This window comes from Lithobates pipiens, unplaced genomic scaffold (assembly GCF_037356315.1).
Source record: "Lithobates pipiens isolate NorthernLeopardFrog02 unplaced genomic scaffold, aLitPip1_a1.2 Scaffold_16, whole genome shotgun sequence".
NCBI classification, from domain to species: Eukaryota; Metazoa; Chordata; class Amphibia; order Anura; family Ranidae; genus Lithobates; species Lithobates pipiens.
In genome coordinates, this window is record NW_027507748.1 from 38183720 (window position 1) to 38196753 (window position 13034).

The following is a 13034-nucleotide window of genomic DNA, read 5'->3' on the forward strand; positions in this document are numbered from 1 at the left end:
TCGCAGTCTGGTCATCTCCTGTAGTATGTCGCATTTGCAGTCTGGTCATCTCCTGTAGTATGTCGCATTTGCAGTCTGGTCATCTCCTGTACTATGTCGCATTCGCAGTCTGGCCATCTCCTGTACTATGTCGCATTCGCAGTCTGGTCATCTCCTGTAGTATGTCGCACTCGCAGTCTGGTCATCTCCTGTACTATGTCGCATTTGCAGTCTGGTCATCTCCTGTACTATGTCGCATTCGCAGTCTGGTCATCTCCTGTACTATGTCGCATTTGCAGTCTGGTCATCTCCTGTATTATGTTGCATTCGCAGTCTGGTCATCTCTTGTAGTCGCATTCGTAGTCTGGTCATCTCCTGTAGTATGTCGCATTCGCAGTCTGGGCATCTCCTGTACTATGTCGCATTCGCAGTCTGGTCATCTCCTGTATTATGTCGCATTCGCAGTCTGGTCATCTCTTGTAGTCGCATTCGTAGTCTGGTCATCTCCTGTAGTATGTCGCATTTGCATTCACTGTATTTTCTGTGAAATATATATATGCATGTGAGTGTATCATTTTTTTTTTTTGGTGGGGGAGTGGATCTTGGGTGGGAGTTCCCACACTTTTTCCCCCAGGACTTGACCCCTGGCCAAAAGTATGAAAATTGTGCCCGTGTCCAAATATATATGGACCTAACTGTAGGTGATGCTTTAAAAGTCCCAGCAGGCCCATAAATATTGCTGTCACTCTGGTGTGCACAATATGCAATGCGTATCTTAAGTGACATTTTGGACATAGGCGCAACTATGTTCATGTGTACGTGGGGTTTTTTGGGGGGGGGCTTTTTAAGTGCTTGGGTGTAATTATTTTTTTACTTTCGCTAAAACTATATTTATATCACATAGGGCACAAAAAGCCCCTGTGAGATTGTATTTTTAAGACAGGTTCTCTTTAACCACCTCAATACCGGGCACTTACACCTCCTTCCTGCCCAAGCCAATTTTCAGCTTTCAGAGCTGTCGCTGTTTAAATGACAATTGCGCGGTCATGCTACACTGTACCCAAACAGAATTTTTATCATTTTGCTCCCACAAATAGAGCTTTCTTTTGGGGGTATTTGATCACCTTTGCGGTTTTTTATTTTTTACTAAACAAATAAAAAAGACCTAAAGTTTTGAAAAAATAAAGTTTTTCTTTTGTTTCTGTTAGAAAATTTTGTAAATAAGTAAGTTTTCTCCTTCACTGATGGGCAATGTTAAGGCGGCACTGACAGGCACTGATAAGGCAGCACCGAAGAGGTGGCACTGATTGGCACTACTGATGGGTGGCACTGATATGCAGCACTGATGGACATTGATAGGCTGCACTGATGGGCACTCATGGGTGGCACTGATGGGCACTGATAGGCGACACTGATGGGCACTGAAAGGCTGCACTGATGGGTACTTATGGGTGGCACTGATGGGCACTGATATGGAGCATTGATAGATGGCATTGATAGGCATCACTGATTGCATTGGCAAGCATTGGGGATGGGCACTGATTGGCAGCTGCCTGGTGGTCTAGGGTGGCATACCTGGTGGTCCAGTGTGGTGGCAATCCCTGGTGGTTCTGGCAGCATCCTGCCCGCCCAGGACAACCAGGATGCTGCCAGTACCACCAGGGATTGCCACCACACTGGACCACCAGATATGCCACCCTAGACCAACAGGAAGCTGACAATCAGTGCCCATCCCCAATGCTTGCCAGTGCCATCAGTGATGCCTATCAATGTCATCTATCAGTGCCGCATATCAGTGACTGCATGGCTGTCATCCCAGAAGGAAGCCTCTTCTAAAGATGATGCACAAGAAAACCTGCAAACAGTTTGCTGAAGACAAGCAGACTAAGGACATGGATTACTGGAACCATGTCCTGTGGTCTGATGAGACCAAGATAAACTTATTTGGTTCAGATGGTGTGAAGCGTGTGTGGCGGCAACCAGGTGAGGAGCACAAAGACAAGTGTGTCTTGTCTACAGTCAGGCATGGTGGTGGGAGTGTCATGGTCTGGGGCTGCATGAGTGCTGCCGGCACTGGGGAGCTACAGATCATTGAGGGAACTATGAATGCCAACATGTACTGTGATATACTGAAGCAGAGCATGATCCCCTCCCTTCAGAGACTGGGCCGCAGGGCAGTATTCCAACATGATAACGACCCCAAACACACCTCGAACCAAGACGATCACTGCCTTGCTAAAGAAGCTGAGGGTAAAGGTGATGGACTGGCCAAGCATGTCTCCAGACCTAAAAACTATTGAGCATCTGTGGGGCATCTTCAAACGGAAGGTGGAGGAGCGCAAGGTCTCCAACATCCACCAGCTCTGTGATGTCATCATGGAGGAGTAGAAGAGGACTCCAGTGGCAACCTGTGAAGCTCTGGTGAACTCCATGCCCTAGAGGGTTAAGGCAGTGCTGGAAAATAATGGTGGCCACACAAAATATTGACACTTTGGGTACAATTTGGCCATTTTCACTTAGGGGTGTACTCACTTTTGTTGCCGGCGGTTTAGACATTAATGGCTGTGCGTTGAGTTATTTTGAGGGGGCAGCAAATTTACACTGTTATACAAGCTGTACACTCACTACTTTACATTGTAGCAAAGTGTCATTTCTTCAGTGTTGTCACATGAAACGATAGAACAAAATATCTACAAAAATGTGAGGGGTGTACTTACTTCTATGAGATACTGTACATCCCCCCTTGTGCAGTGACAAGCAGCTGCACGGCTCTGACCAACTGCACTGTCCTCCCGGTTTATTGCAGGAGCTAAAATGTGTCCCCGTACACAGCCCAAATCCCAAGTGTATGTCCTTATAATATCAACTGACAGATCTCTGTGCCATTTGCAATGACTTGGTCATGTAGGGATTAATAATCACAATGAGAAGCACTTCTGAGTGTCAAATGTCTCTTTATTACACCTTGAAAAATACAAAGATGCTAAAAATACCCATATAGGATGGAACCCACCTAACAATCCATTCTTCTCTTATGGGCGGCTTTATATTGTAAGCTCAATCTGTAAAATGAAAAGGAAAAATCTCATTGGTTGAAGTAACACAATTCTGCTACACACTGTGCTGAATGATTTCAAATGACTTCCCCACGCGTGACTGCCATCTAGTGTTCATTTAGAAGAATGCAACCAATGCTTCTTATGTGTGAATATTTACATTTTTTTTTAGCTATCCAAGTCAAGAGATATGTAGCAACAATAGGCCCAATGTTGCCAACATACATGTCCATTCTTTGCAGTTATATTTCCTTTCATCAGCTAATATGATAAATGATAAAAGCATACCCGTTACCTACTTATAAAACTGTATCCTGGTATTGTTGAGAACTAGTCGTGATAAGGTTGTATTCGTTTTTTTTTTTTTTTGTGATAAACTCTCTGAAGGCAAAATAAAACAAAAATAATTAGTATATCTCTGAAATGTAAATTTCCCTAGTTTTGTTTTTCTTTTACACATGCTACAAGTAGAGGAAAAGAGCTGCTGATGTGTCATAATCATAGTGTGTTCCTAGCTTCTTCTTTGACACTTTGAATTCCTACACCCAACTTACTTCATTTTTGATGGAATACAGTGACCTCTCCTCACCCCCTCCTCCTCTCCTCCCTAAAACTCATCTCCGTTATTCCTCCTCATCTCCATATCCCCTCCTCATCTCCATGACCCCTCCTCATCTTCTCCCACTCCTCATCTCCATAACCTCTTCTCATTTCCTCATCTCTATAATCTCTAATCTCTACCCTGCTTTGCATCTCCATGACCTCTGCCCATCTCCATAACACCTCCTCATATACAGAACCTCTTCTCATTTGCATGACCCTTCATCTCCTTAACCACTTCTCATTTCCGCCCTGCTCCTCATTTCCATAACCTCACCTCCTTGCTCCTTGCCTCCATAACCCCTCCTCATCTCCATGTCCCCTCCGTGATCCTCATCTCCTCATCCCCATGATGACCTCTCTTCATCTTCTACTGCTCCTCATCTCAATAAAGTCTCCTCATCTTCTCCCTGCTCCCTATAACTATAACCCCTCTTCATCTCCATAACCGGCCTCATCTCCTCCCTGATCCTCTTTTCCCTAACCCCTACTCACCTCTTCCCTGCTCATTATCTCCATACCCCCCTTCATCTCCATAACCTTTCCCCATCTCCATCCTGCTCCTCATCTCCATAACTTCCCCTTATCTCCTCCCTGCTCCTCATCTCCATATCCCCTGCCCATCTTCATAACCTCCCCTTGTCTCCTTTCTGCTCCTCTTCTCCATAACACCTCATCATCTTCATGACCCCTCTTCAGCTTCTCCTGCTCCTCATCTCCATAACCTCTTCTCATCTCCTCATCTCTATAATTTCTCATCACTACCCTGCTTTGCATCTCCATGACCCCTCCTCATCTCAATAACACCTCCTCATATACAGAATCTCTTCTCATTTGCATGACCCTTCATCTCCTAAACCACTTCTCATCTCCTCCCTGCTCCTCATTTTTATAACCTCACCTCCTTGCCTCCATACCCCCTCCTCATCTCCTCCCTGCTCCTAATCTCCATATCCTCTTCTCATCTCATCATCTCTATAATTTCTCATCTCTACCCTGCTTTGCATCTCCATGACCCCTCCTCATCTCCATAACCTTTCCCCATCTCCATAAAACCTCCTCATATACATAACCTCTTCTCATTTGCATGATCTCCTCCCTGCTCCTCATTTCCATAACTTCACCTCCTTGCTCCTTGCCTCCATAACCCCTCCTCATCTCCTTATCCCCACCTTAATTCCTCCTTGATCCTCATCTCCTCATTCCCATGACCCCTGTTCATCTTCTACTGCTCCTCATCTCAATAAGGTCTCCTCATCTACTCCCTATATATCTATAACCCCTCTTCATCTCCGTAACCTCGCTTCATCTCCTCCCTGCTCCTCTTTTCCATAACCCGTACTCACCTCCTCCCTGCTCATTATCTCCATACCCCCCCACTTCATCTCCATAACCTTTCCCCATCTCCTTCCTGCTCCTCATCTCCATAACTTCTCCTCATCTCCTCCTTGCTCCTCATCTCCATATCCCCTGCCCATCTCCATAACCTCCCCTCACCTCCTTTCTGCTCCCCTTCTCCATAACACCTTCTCATCTCCATAATCTTTTCTCATCTCTATTCCCTGTCACTACACTGCCACCACAGTTAGAAACACCTCCCTAGGGAACACTTACCCCGATCGTCCCCTAGTGTAAATCCCTTCCCTGCCAGTGACATTTATACAGTAATCGTGGCTATTTTTTTTAGCTCTGATCGCTGTATAAATGTCACTGGTCCCCAAAAAAGTGTCAAAAGTGTCCAATCTGTCCGCGGCAATGTCGCAGTCCCACTAAAAAAAACGCAGATCACCGCCATTACTAGTGAAAAAAAAATGTCATAAATCTATTCCCTATTTTGTAGACGCTATAACTTTTGTGCAAACCAATCAATATACGCTTATTGCTATTTTTTTTTGTAAAAATATGTAAAAGAATACATATTGGCCTAAACTGATGAAGCAATTTGTTAATTTTTTTTACAGTTTTTTGGGGATATTTATTACAGTGGAACCTTGGTTTACGAGTAACGTGGTTAACAAGGTGGTGGTTTGAAAGACGAGCATTTTTTATTTATTTTTTTATTCTGACTTGGTTAGCGAGTGTTGTCTCACAGAACGAGCAGAATTCAAGCTAATGGGGTGTGCAGTACTGCATTTGGCCAGAGGTGCGGGGGGCACCGGGGACAATTGGAAAGGTTCAGAGCTGTTTGGAAATACTCGGAATCACTCGGAGTGTTTCCGAACCTTTCCAAGTTCAGCCAAGCCATCCCCGAGTATTTCTGAGGTTCTCCGGCGCCCCCCCCCCACCTCTGGCCACATGTGGTATTGCATGTAATAGAAGTCAATGCGGAGCGAAGTACCGTATTTATCGGGGTATAACACGCACCGGCGTATAACACGCACCCCAAGTTTAGGAGGGAAGTTTAAGGGGAAAAAAAACTTACATTTAAATGCCCGTCAATGCAGCCTTATCAGTGTGCATCTGCAGCCTTGTCCATCATTGCAGAATGATCAGTGTCATTTGCAGCTTGCCCAGCATCAATTTGTAGCTTGCCCAGCATCATTTGCAGCTTGCCCAGCATCATTTGCAGCTTGCCCAGCGCCGTTTGCAGCCTTGCCGAGTGTCATTTGCAGCTTGCCAGTGTCATTTGCAGCTTGCCCAGCGCCGTTTGCAGCCTTGCCGAGTGTCATTTGCAGCTTGCCAGTGTCATTTGCAGCTTGCCCAGCGCCGTTTGCAGCCTTGCCCATGTTTAAATTTCCCGCCGCCGAGACAGACCGAGCGAGCGCCGACGAAAAAGACAGCCGACTGCTCGGCTCCGCTCGTAGTCCCGCCTCCCTGCTGTTTCTGGAGCGAGCGCTGCCGAAAAAGACCGAGCCGACTGTACTGTGTATTCGGCTTGGCTCCGCTCGCAGTCCCACCCAGTATGGGCTCAAACACATGAAGCCCGCAGCTGTCCCGCTCTCCTGTATGTATAATAAATATGGCCAGAACTTGGGAGAGCGTGCGGGGGGGGGGATGAAATCGGCTGCACGCGCTACTCCAGGAAAACTGCGGGAAGCGCAGGGCTTAAGTGGCAGCTTGCCTTGGGCCCCCCAGCAATGACAGGGCCCTGGGCAGCTGCCCCTTTTGCCCTGCATTAAAGACGGCCCTGTGTAGTTACAAAAAATCTGGGGTGCCAAGGTTCGCCATCACTGCCCTAGACTGATCATTAAAGCTAATGAGTGAAAGTGTGTATACCTGGCTGTGTGAATCTACCTGGTGCCTGGCAAAAGTGGGAAAACATTCCAGTGGCACCTACGGGCGTAATGTTACACTATATTGCCAGAAATCATATGGGGGTGGGACAAGGTATCCTCCAAGTGCTCTGGGTCAGGAGATCAGCAAACCATTTTTACATAAGAGAGGATGGAAAGATTCAAAGAGGGAATGTCATAAATGAGCAAGGGTTCCCAACTTTAGGAAATTAGGGTCGATAGTCCTTAATGGATAGCTTCTCACTGACAAGCAGGCTATTCATAAGCTTTTTCTTCCTGGAAATTGGTATATTTTCAATCAAAAATAATGATTGCCTGTTATTATTGACTAAGATGAGGACTACATTGTAACATAAAGTAGTTTATACACAAATATAGAAAGTTTATGGTCAATTCCATCATGATGCAACGCGGACGCAAAGAAGGAGTGGCCGTGTGACAAGTCCAATAAATTTGAGATGGTTCAAAAACGTTATTAATTTTTTATATCTCTCCATCTAGACCCTGTATCTATCAATACAGTTTGGTATAAATGGCACCAACATCCCCCATTTGTAAATAGAAAGCAGTTTTGGAGAGAAATGGGACTTTATAGGTGAATTTCAACATAAATATAACACAATATGTATATAAAAAATATAATTTTATTTAAATAAAAATACATTTGAAACCATTGCATACAGTACATGTGCATCCGATTACAGAGATAGGACATGTTTGTATGATGTTGGGTTGCTTTTTCCACACTTGGTTTCTACATATTCCATCATAGGGCTTCTTCAGGAAAAGCGTAGAATCTCATCTACTAAACAAATAGACACATACGTCAATAAATTTCATTACACAAGAAGAAAGATTTACAGTATCTCATAAAACACATAACATGCATATACAAATGGATGCATACCCATAAGTGGCAAATATCCCTGTATAATGGTTGTTACCTCTGGGTGATGAAGATTGGGACCAGGTTATGAACAGATCGCGAGGGAGGAGTAAGATCCAATTGTTCTATATATCCAACTGACCAAGGGTGGTTTTCCCAAAAATGCCGGATCTCCCGCACAGAGGGGTATATGCAGGGCTCAAGTCCTGCGGGAACGCATGGGAACGGAGTTCCTGTACTTTTTCCACAACAGGAACTCAGTTCCCATTAGCAGCTGCATCCTGCAAGACTTTGAAGTATGCGAGCTGTGTGGAAGGTAGTACACCAGCAGCCGCCGACACAGCTCGCAATTGTAAGTGCCGCACACCAGGGGTAGACTGACCATTCAGGCATTGCCAGTAGGGGGCCCTATGACAGCTTCCTCTTCGATCTACCTGTCAATCACAGCTAGCTGACCAGTAGATCAGGTCCCTGCTGCTAAGAGATTGTAATTAGTCAGACCTCTCGTGATGCGCTCCTCCCCGCCGGCCCCTCCTGATTTTCTGTCTCCTCATCCCTCAATCTCCTGCATACTTGCTCTGTGTGTCCTGCTGAATCTCCCCACCTCTATCTTCAGTGCCATATGATGCGATAACCCAGAGAAGGAGCACAACTATTCTGCCTGCAGGACATGCAGGGAGAGAGGTGAGCTGAGGGAGGAACATCAGTTTGGGGTGGTAAGCTGAGCACAATACCTGGCAAAGTTTAATGCCAGGAGGGAAGTTTATGTGGAAATATGTGAAGGGTTGGAATAGCAGCGAGTGTATGTTGGAGCCCTGCAGAGTTTGCAGCCCCCCAAGCTAACATACATCTCCTAAGCAGGAACACATCACTATCTCCCCAAGCATTCTGTCCAGATAATGTGCAGTTAATTTATGACCTTTCCGTTTAACCCTGTGTTATCCAAACTCTGTTCAATGAAAAGTGTAAACTCACCACATAAACACTCTGTATACAAAATAAAATTCCCCAATAAAGATCAGAACATGATGTTCACATTTACATGGAAGCACAATTGAATGAATGCTGATTATTTTGAGAATTACCGTATTTATGTTTATTGAGGATTGTTTTTTTATGTATTAACAGTTAAGCTTCTTATGCACAATATGAAAACTGAATGAAAATGACCACTTTTGAACTGTTCGTGCATATGAGCGTGTCATTTTTTTTGGTGGGGGAGTGGATATTGGGTGCGAGTTCCCACACTTTTTTCCCCAGGACTTGACCCCTGGGTATATGTGAAATAATATGCACAAACAAAAAGGGTGTGCCCTATTGGTCAATCAAAAGCATACTAATAGGTATATATAAGTTCCTATTCTCATTTCAGAACATCTAAACCTGTCTTTCTCAACCTTTTTACCACAGAGGAACCCTTGAAATAATTGTCTAGTCTCGAGGAACCCTTACTAAAACCAATTCATTGGTGGTCAGTAAAAAAAAAATGCCCCTTACATTTGTGGTCATGTGGAATTAGGCAGCCCTTACAGTGGTGGTCAAAATGCAATCCTTACAGATGGCTCAAATGATTGTTGGCTTCATGCAACTGGCTCTACCAAGTGGTATTGACCCCAGAACTACGCAGACACCTTAAGATAGGAGGTCAATCAGCCACAGCTCAAGGAACCCTAATCAACCTTTGGAGGAACCCTAGGATTCCATGGAACCCTGGTTGAGAATGGCTGATCTAAACAAACCAATGTTCAAGCTAATGAGGCTAATGCCGCGTACACACGGGCGGACTGTATGGCGTACTTAGTCCGTCGAAACACATTTCAGCGGACAGTCCGCTCGTGTGTGGGCTTCAGCGGACTTTTTCAGCGTGCAGTCCGGCGTACTAAGAATTTCGGATTTTTCGAAATTCTGTCCGTCATACTTTGGTTTCAGTGGACAATCCGCTCGTCAGTATGCTAGTTCGACGGACTAAGAATGGCGCATGCCCAGAAAGGATTTACATGGCGGAAGGGTGCTTTGCTGTGTATTGGACTTCCTATTTCTAGTCCCGTCGTACGTGCTGTACACGTCATCGCGCAAGCTTTCGACTGACTATTTGTGCATCCGTGTGTGGTCAAGTCCGTTCAGTCGAAAGTACGACGGACTGTCCGTCGGATTGTATGACGAACTAAGTACGCCATACAGTCTGCCCGTGTGTACGCGGCATTACTTGCAAACTTCCTTCAAACAAAGTACTGGGAGCCACAAGGTATGTCAAACGCCATCAATTATATATTGAAACCACAGGCAGAGGTACAAATCTATAAAAGATACAAATTTAGCCTATGAATGGGAAAATTTCTTGTAGCATTGCCGTGCATTCAAATGAGAAATGCACGGGGTACTACACCTTCAGAGCTAGATTCTAGTTGTACCTGCCTCCATGTATCAGCAATCCATCGGTCAAAAAGACTCCAAGGAAAGAAGGGGCCAAGGTCCATCTAAAGATGTTATGGTAGGGACCTACAAGTGTAAAGTACGAACTAGCTGTGAAAAGTGCACAGAGTTAACTGTGTAATGACCTAAGGTCCTTCATATTAGAAGCCTACCTGCTTGTCGCCATTCACGATGTAAGACTCCCAGGGACACCGACAACATAGCTTCCGCCATGTAGGTCCTTAAATACCCCTCCCCATTGCGTCAGACGTGACGCGAACAACGCATCATCATGATGCAATGCGGAGAAGGACAGGTCCAAAAAATTTAAGATGGTTCATGAACAATTTTTTATATCTCTCCATCTAGACCTTGTATCGATCAATATACAGTAGAGCAGGGGTCTCCAAACTTTTTAGTAAGAGGGCCATCTTGTATATTTTATAAATATTTGGGGGCTGAAAAATCCCCCCATCCAATTCCCCTCTTGCATCAGGGTCCCCTTCAGAGTCTCCTCTTACATCAGGGTCCCCGTTAGAGTTCTCTCCTTGCATCAGGGCCCCTGTCAGAGTCTCCTATTGCATCAAGGTCCCAGTCAGAGTTCTTCTCTTGCATCAGGATCCCTGTCAGAGTTCTTCTCTTGCATCAGGATCCCTGTCAGAGTCTCCTCTTACATAAGGGTCCCCATCAGAGTTCTCCTCTTACATCAGGGTCCCCATCAGATTCCCCCGTTACATGGGGGGGAGGTGGTTGAAGAGGAGACCATAGACAGTCTCTGCTGACCTTAATCCTCAAGGTGCATGTTAAGGATACACCACTGACCCTAGTTGTGGGCTGAATGTGGTCTGCAGGCAATAGTTTGGGGACCCTTGACCTAAAGTAAAGACGGGTCTTGTTTCAAATGCACATTGGACATTTAAAATGGATCTTCCTCTTTAGCCTAAAGGGGAAGTCCTGTTTTATGCCCTCACCCTCCCCCCTCCTCGTTTAACTGGCACTTTTATTTGGGGGGGGGGGCAGGTACCTGGTTTTTGCCAACCTTGTCATAATAGGGTGCTGTACGGGACATAATAGGAGACCAGTGTGGCAGAAAACGCAGGTACTAGACTAGGTACATTTAAAAATATTTTTATTTTTTTAACAGTAACTTTACATTTCACAATAAACAGAAAAACACCTTTCATCATCAAATGTAATTCTTGAGCTCAATGACTTTGCCTAGGCTGAGATGATGTCATCAGTCTGCAGGCAGGTGGAAACATTTCCTCAGTCTCCTCCACCCCAGTGATCAGACTGCAACATTGTAACTTTGTATCAAGATGGAAGGCTACAGCCAGAGCTGATCTGTGTCAGACATTTGTGTACACAGCCAAGAATTGCAAGGCATTACGATTTATATCTCTAAGCTGGCATGTCAGTCATGGAAGTAGAAGGGGACCCTGGATGATGCCTGAATAAAGATGGCTCCGTCTTTCTGGAGAAAAAAAAAATCCGATTGAGGCACTGTCAGGGAAGTACTGTGATCTCTGTGAGAGATAATACATACGTGGAAGTGTTACTCTTACACACTAATGCCGCGTACACACGATCGGACATTGATTGGACATTCTGACAACAAAATCCATGGATTTTTTCCGACAGATGTTGGCTCAAACTTGGCTTGTGCACACACGGTCACACAAATGTTGTCAGAAATGCTGATCGTCAAGAACGCGGTGACGTATGACGAGCCGAGAAAAAGTTCAATAGCCAGTGCGGCTCTTCTGCTTGATTCCGAGCATGCGTGGAACTTTGTGCGTCGGAATTGTGTACACACAATCGGAATTTACGAGAACGGATTTTGTTGTCGGAAAATTTGAGATCCAGATCTCAAATTTTGTGTGACAGAAATTCCGATGGAAAATGTCCGTTGGAGCCTACACACGGTCAGAATTTCCAACAAGCTCCGATCGCACATTTTTCATTGGACCGTGTGTACGGGGCATAAGGCTGGGTTCACATATGGAAAACCCGCATCCCAATCGCAGGACATGCAGCTGTGATCGTCTCTCAGTGGAGCCGGGATTCACACATGTCTGGGATGGCCGCGATCTGGATTTCAAAAGGGTCCTGTTCATCTTTGGGTCCAGTTCAGGTGCAAATTCAGGAAAAAATTCGGACCTGAATCGCACCTGAACCAGTAAACAGAAACGCACTGGACCCCATGCTGTGAACCGCGGCCGCACATATGTGAACCCGGCCTTACTTAGCATGTATGTACCTAATGCTAAAATAATATCTGATGCTAGATCTTATTATTTTTCTCTTCTGTCTTGTGTTCCGCTTTAACAAACAGGAAATATGTCAGGACTTCTATCACCTGCTGGTGGCACTGTGTTTCCCTTGTTGAAGGTTAATTCCAGTGTTCACCAGTGGGTGTCTCTCATTAGCCAGAAGATTCCAGTAATCAGTTTCCGCCTGATGCTGGGAGGGTATTTAGGTCCTCCCTATTAGTACCCCTTGCTTCAGTGTTTTGCCTGCTAGCCAAAGACTTGCTTGCTGATTATCCTGAGCCTTATTTCTGATTCTGCCTTGTACCTTTAGCCTGTACCTTGTTCCTGATCCCAGTCTTGGTCCCCCCTTTCCTTGAATCTCCAGTTTTACCTTGTGACCTTCTGGGGGGGGGGGGGGGGCGTGCTCCCGCTGTGTCCAATCACAGGCGGCGTGCACGAGCCCCCCTAGAGCCAATCAGCGGGTCCACGATGGCCACCGGGACCTGTCAATCATTTGCAGTAAAGCCAGAACGGCGATCTACCTATGTAAGCAAGGCAGACCGCTCTTCGGTGAGGGAGGAAAAGGGAGATCTGTATCTCTGTTAAACAGAAACAC

The 13034-nt window shown here is 45.5% G+C and overlaps 1 protein-coding gene across 1 annotated transcript in view; it reads right to left on the minus strand.

Moving 5' to 3' along the window:
• Positions 1 to 2913: 2913 nt before the first annotated feature.
• Positions 2914 to 13034, minus strand: part of CREG1 (cellular repressor of E1A stimulated genes 1) — a 66535-nt gene continuing 56414 nt past the window's right edge. Inside the window, exon 4 of the mRNA XM_077479750.1 lies at positions 2914 to 3041. Within this exon, the coding sequence (XP_077335876.1) occupies position 3041 (1 nt within the window). The 3' untranslated portion in view covers positions 2914 to 3040. The remainder of the gene's footprint in view (positions 3042 to 13034) is intronic.